The sequence below is a fragment of the Medicago truncatula genome, chromosome 1 (assembly GCF_003473485.1).
Source record: "Medicago truncatula cultivar Jemalong A17 chromosome 1, MtrunA17r5.0-ANR, whole genome shotgun sequence".
NCBI classification, from domain to species: domain Eukaryota; kingdom Viridiplantae; phylum Streptophyta; class Magnoliopsida; order Fabales; family Fabaceae; genus Medicago; species Medicago truncatula.
In genome coordinates, this window is record NC_053042.1 from 42,939,112 (window position 1) to 42,945,512 (window position 6,401).

The 6,401-nt window shown below is 35.2% G+C and overlaps 1 protein-coding gene across 1 annotated transcript; it reads right to left on the reverse strand.

The window, feature by feature from the left end:
* Nucleotides 1-2,216: 2,216 nt before the first annotated feature.
* On the reverse strand, nt 2,217-5,954 carry LOC11414891 (phospholipase A1 PLIP2, chloroplastic). The gene is made up of 5 exons (XM_039829816.1): nt 5,126-5,954; nt 3,894-4,355; nt 3,725-3,784; nt 3,137-3,553; nt 2,217-2,992 (listed from the first exon to the last, which is right to left on the reverse strand). The coding sequence occupies exons 1-5, from the start codon at nt 5,705-5,707 to the stop codon at nt 2,414-2,416; spliced, it is 2,100 nt and encodes a 699-aa protein (XP_039685750.1). The 5' UTR covers nt 5,708-5,954; the 3' UTR covers nt 2,217-2,413.
* Nucleotides 5,955-6,401: the final 447 nt, after the last annotated feature.

Sequence of the window (6,401 nt, forward strand, 5' to 3'; positions counted from 1 at the left end):
TTATCAGTCACGGCATGATAACAGTATTTACGGTGCTGAGCAGCATTGGATATGTTCACATGTTTCTGCAAGCTCAAATACAGTATACAGCATATTAATGTTACCTAATCACCAAAGACATAAATACATAACTTCGCAGGAGTGCGCTCAGCCCCCACATGATTATCCTTGAGATAATTCACAGCAATCTTTTAATCCAAACAAACCTCTGTTTGCTGAAAATCGTTGGCTTTACCAAAGAACAAGCCTTTGAAGCACCCCCAAAGCTCTGCTTCACATGTCATTGCCACAAACCGAAGGTCCTTGTTCACTTCAAATCAAAACTTCCACAGCAAGCAATCTGCATTTGTTCACGGGAAGCACCAAACTCAATCTTTCTCCAGAGAGTTCCACTTAATATCTACATAAACCTTATATTGTATATGGACGTTACTGACAATGTGGAAAGCATGCACGTAATCTGAGTGGTATCTTAAAATAATCATCCAATCATGCATGTCAAAAGACAGCGTTACTTCAAGTGAATGCAACTGTTAATTGAAAATTATACATATTTTATATCAACAATAATTATATATTTATGAAAATGAATTATTATAATCACATGATTTTAAACGCAAAACAAGTCACTTTCCAGCTTGATTCCCTCAACAATTGGCCAAAACTCCAACTGCTTTCTTTATTTCTCTCCGGCCTAATAACCTCCTTCTCTTCCTCAAAATAATTAATCTTTGTTACATATATATCGTCATATATGTGAATATGAATGATTTCCACATGCAGCTTTGTACAACGAAACCATCAATATTTTGAATCTTGACATCTACTTGCTTAATAATGCCACTAAAAACAGTTGTCGATATAAACATATAAAGCAAGAATGCAGTGACCCACCAATCGTATCAATCGATCAAATACAGGAAGAAAAAAGAAGATTGAAAGCACCAATATAATATCTACTTAGTACATACCATGTTACAAGGTTCTTTTGTCAAAAATAAATAAATAAATATCATTATTAAATTAAACTATTCATTCAAAGAATTTGATCAGCAAATTGCTCCCTAACTCGAACCTTCGAGACAGGCACCGCTTTATGCCAAAAGGTAATTTTTTTTTTTTATTGAGAAAAATGGTGAGAAGAAAAACCTCAAAAGAGGTTTGTTTGAGCATATCTAAAGGACGTGTATGTAGATGTAGTCAAGTAATGCCGCCAAATATTTGCTGTGTTAGTGGATAGGCAATGAAGCAAAGCAACTTGGACGGTTTTGTTTGTGAGTGAAAAAAACTAGCCGTATAATTAAGACCAGAGCTTGTTGAGTAGACGAAAGAATCTGGTTCCTAATTTGTCGGATACTACTATTTTGGTTTGACATGTGAATCAGCATGTGCAGAAAAAAAATGAATCTGGTCTGAAGAAAGAAACAAGAGAATCTGCATCGTTTTCATCAATGGTCAGTGTCTCTCTTTATCTACCTATATCTTGCAAGGTAAGGATTTCATCTTTCACTTTTTCAAGTAACACAAAAACAGTGTCTATCTAGAATATGCAACACACGTAACACATGAGTCATATCTTGGTCCCCAACGTGTTCTTTTTTGACTAATCATCCCTTTCTTTTTGTAAAACTATTTTTGGAAAAACTCATGTTAAAATCAATAATATTTATGAATAATATTTTATAAATCATTATATATTTTTAATTTTAATTTGATGATAAAGTGAAACCAGATTTCAAATGTAATCTAAAACAAAATTTGATAAACAAACCTTTTATAAAGTTATATCTCACCTGAGCTACATGAGTAACCAAATTTGATGGTAATTGCAAATAGAAAAATTCTGGATTTTAGGTGAGAGTTTTAATTTAATAGTGGACCAGGGGGAGTGACTTGCAACTGCATGTTAATCAATTTCAATACGCAATATTAAATTAACCTAACTATAATAACAGGTAAATTGAGCTGGACCCTTAATAATGTCTAAAAATAATGAGTTTAAAGTCTTGCTCAAAAAAAAGGGCAGGCAATCTTTCTTTCTTTTATTTTTTGGTACAAAGGTAGGCAATCTTTCTTTTACCTTCCCTTGATTGAGACAACCTGGATCAATAGCGAAATACTTATAAAAGTCTCACCAATTATTAAAGTATTGAACAATATAAGCATCACTTGACTACAAATTATCTTAATATTAAAGTATTGAATCAGTATAAGCATCACTGGAATACAAATATCTTACTATATTACTAATATATATATGAAGAATATTTCTACAAGCAGGATTCTTGAGAGACAACATATTAATTTTGAAATCAATGAATAAAGAATCACCTAACATTCAGCTAACCATGTGCCCTTGTTTTATACACTTTTCCCTCCCTCATAATAAAAAATATGAATCATTTCATATCATTCATCTAAGGCTAATCAAGCTATATGCCCCCAATATTAACATCCTAGCAGGGAAGAAAAGCAACACAAATAAATGCATGTGTTGGGATGCAACAAGCCTGCTAAACCTTTTTAAGGACTCTCTTCCTGTCTTCATCATGCCAGAGAACGGTGACTGGCGTTGGCCAATACTTACCGATACCATGGACCTCCCAACGACAATGCTGGTATCAACTCGTCGCGGTAATACAAGAGGCCACCATACCTTGCGCCTTTTCTCTCGCATTGACTTACGGATCTGGTTAAGTTCTTGGCGAATCACACTTCTCACTGTCTTTAAGTAAGAGTTCATGTCATGATCTCTTTGTATGGTTCCTCCAGATCCATAAGCAGATCGTTCACTTAATATCTCAAGCGGATGAGGTGTGTTCAAGAACGTCAACTTTGCGGCTCGGAGCTTCTTGCCCGTGTCATTAGGTTCTGACAAAGGACAATGCAAAAGATATAGACCACTGCCTTGTGGCAGAAGATTATGGCTTGGTGAAAATTTCTCATCTGGTTGAAGAATCAGCAGTTCACCCATTGGTGTGTATAGTAGCTTCTGCAGTAAAAAAATCACAAAAGTAACTCATAAGTCATAGGCTTATATGAAATGTGTTACATAACTTAGAAAAGATTGAATATTTGGCCTATCAGTAAAGAAAAAACATAATTTTTTTGGATAAGCAGGAGTGCAGGGCTTTACTTGGTTATTGAGACATGGGTGATTGCGAAAGTTCACATTGATAGCCTTTAAGATTTTTGCAACATGGTCAGGGTAATTGCAAGAAAATGCTCGCGGTACTATGTCTCTGTGCATTATAATTGCCTGCACATGGCTTCGCGGCAGACCAAGCTTTTCAAGTAGAGTGTCGCCTCCACACATGATGGAAGGGGAGCCAAATGTTATCACAGGAAGTAGAGAAGAGATTGGTACTTCTTGTCTTATGAACAACATGAGATTTACAAGTAGTGCCAAGCTTCCACCGAGAGAATGTCCAGTGAAACGAAAAGTTGCACGAGAACCTCGAGATTTTAGGTGAGCATGAACTTCTGGCAACATCTGTAGATATATCCCTTTAGCAGCCTCATATATACCTCTGTGCACAAGGACATCCAAACCCTGGGTAAAAAAAAATTGTACATCATTAGTCATTTTCAGAATATAATTAAAAACTAGTTAGTACACTTCAAGACTTTGTTCAAAATTAAATTATTTATTCATCCTGTAAAAAGCAAAATTTCCTTTGACAATAGTTACAAGAAAAACTTAGTCTGCAATATCGGCAATTACCTCAAATTTAATTGGCTCAAAAAGTAGGTTTGCTTGCCAAGATGCTAATGACTCCGAACCCTACATAATAACGTTTTATCAAATTTTAGCGGTCACAAATAACAACTTACTAGCTGCAACCAATGAGTATAACTTATATAGCAAAAGAACAAAAATTGATCTCCCCTACCTGAATAACAAAAAATCTTGTACCACTCTGGTTATCATCACAGATGAACCATTCACAAGGTGATGAATGAGTTGAGTTTAGATCATCTGCAACAGCCTGTTTTACTTCCTCCTTTGCCGCAACCACTGCTGTCACTGAATCAGTAGTCGCCATCAAAGATACCACTTCCGGGTTCATCATGTTAAGGCTTTCATTGCTTCCTTCACCAGTCGCTGCATTTGAAGAAGTGAATGGAAGTATACTCTTTGTCTGTGCGTGCAGATAAGATGCAGCAGACGCAGCAATATTATAAGCAGCCGTTGCACTTATCCTATATCCACCATTATTTGGCTCCTTTGTTTCTTCTTGCTTCTCTTTACTTTCAACTTCCTGAGGATTTTTCTCAGATTTTGCTGCCAATTCTTTTTTCTCTAGCGATGAAGTTACAAAACGCAGACCGTAATGTTTTAAGAGTTTCCCTGGCTACATTATAAAATTTCAAAATATAAATTAGTTTCATGTGCATTTTGTGGAAATCAGATTCTAGATTTGTTAATCCATTTCAGAACATATAATAGGAACAAAAATCAAGAGCAGAGCTTAACAAATAAACATTCCAAATTTCAATTGCAAAAATGCAACCGAATCCCAAGCCAAAGGTCAATCACCTAGCATAAGCAATGAGCATTCCATAGTTGTAAAAAATCACACTAGCTACAGAAAAAGTATTCAGTTTTATCCAAAGCTAAATGAGGAACTAAAGGCACAAAATGAAAAAGCTGTTACAAGACATTTCTAACAAAAGATTCAGGTTATAGCCCCATTGTCTAGTCAAGTTTAAGCGAAAACCTACAGAGGGTTTTGAATTAAAATCATATATACACCTATCCATAATCCAACGCATAACCTTCGATATTACGGCAAAATGCAAGCAAATGCAGCTGCAATTGCGCAATTTCTAATCATGCTAAAATTAAAAGACAATTTTTTTCATTTCAATCACCCCCTTTTAAGCTAAGAAAAAAATAAACAAAGGAATCTTCAACTGATCAATGTTTGGAACATATCATCCAGATCACAAAAAAACAAAATAGATCTGAAACCTCAAAAACCATGAATGAAAAATTACAAACTAGCCATCTCAACTAAAAAACATCTTTAACTATTCCGAATCATCCAAAACTTAAAAACCATAAAGCACAGATAAAAACAAAAATCCAAAGAAAGATCTGAAATAAACTCAATCAATTTACCTTGATATTTGGTATAGAATAGGCCAAGCTTCCTAAGTGTGACATCTGAGCATACAATCTAGCTTCAGCCAAAGAAACCCTCCTCAACATTTTGGAAAACGAGTTTCTATCAAATTCAAAATCATCTATTTTTTCGTCATCATCATTTTCAACCGCGCAAGTATCACAAACTTGATCATCATCACCATTGTTTTCATCATTATCAGTAATTGTTTCTTCTCTTTCATGATTCCCTTGTTCCCCTTTCCAAACATTCTTGACATGCAAAATCTTCAAAACCCAATTCTCTCTCTGCCCCTCCCTACAATCCTCACCGTCATCCCCAACGGTTTTTGTTTCTCTGTTATCTTCCAAAACGGCGTCGTCTAGAGACAAACCACTGAACGTTCTGTTCCGTCGTTGTGGCCATAGAGATTCCAATGGGTATCTAAATGAAAATCTAGAAAATAATGATTTTTGTGAAGATTTTTCACGACCCACCGCACTTACGGTAGATGCGGCGGCGCGTGTATCGCGTGTGTCTAAAGATCCACCAATGGAGATCGAAGGAACAATCCCAGTTTTTAAACACATAGTTTCCATTGTGCTTTTTTCTTGTTTTCGATTTCGGAAATAATAATAATAATAATAATGTTTGCAACAATGATGTTTTATTTGAATGTTGTTACGTTACGCAGGTTGTTTTGATTTGATGGTGTTGTGTTTTTCTGTCGAAACTGAAAGAAAAAACACAGAAAAGAGAAGAGAAAGAGAGAAAAAAATGAAAGAATATGGAACCTAAAACAGGTGAACGAATTTTCTAAAATTTGTTGCTTTTGCGTGAGAGGGTTCTTTAAAGTTAAGTTTTGGGGTTGGGGTATAAAACGACGACGTTTTTGATTGGTGTGTTGAGACGGCGTCGTTGAAGGAAGTTTTGATAACGAGCACGTGGAAGTGAGGGCCACGTGTCGGGTAGTTAGAGTGTGTTGTGTTTTGTGATTTCGTGGAAAAGCGCGTGATTCTGATAGTGTGAACTTCCGGGGTTTTAGATGTAACTGACACGTCGTTAGTATGGTTAAACAACATGTGTGTATTTACTGACGTGTCGGTTAACCCATTTCACGAATCTTCGTATTTGGCCTTCCTATTAATATGGGGTATGTCATGCTAACCAATATTCCATAAAGAAGTAAAAAAAATGAAATTTTAAATTAAAAATTATATTTTTAAATCTTTTGAAGAATTGACTTTACAACTTCTAATATAATAATAATAATATTATTTACTTCATCGCATA

What these genes read in the sequence shown, in the direction of transcription:
- LOC11414891 (XM_039829816.1), bottom strand. Translation starts at nt 5,707, where the DNA reads ATGGAAACTATGTGTTTAAAAACTGGGATTGTTCCTTCGATCTCCATT. An exon ending in ATTCTATACCAAATATCAAG is followed by an intron (nt 4,356 to 5,125) that starts GTAAATTGATTG and finishes TTTATAATGTAG; the next exon opens with CCAGGGAAACTCTTAAAACA. An exon ending in TTGAGCCAATTAAATTTGAG is followed by an intron (nt 3,554 to 3,724) that starts GTAATTGCCGAT and finishes TTTTTTACCCAG; the next exon opens with GGTTTGGATGTCCTTGTGCA.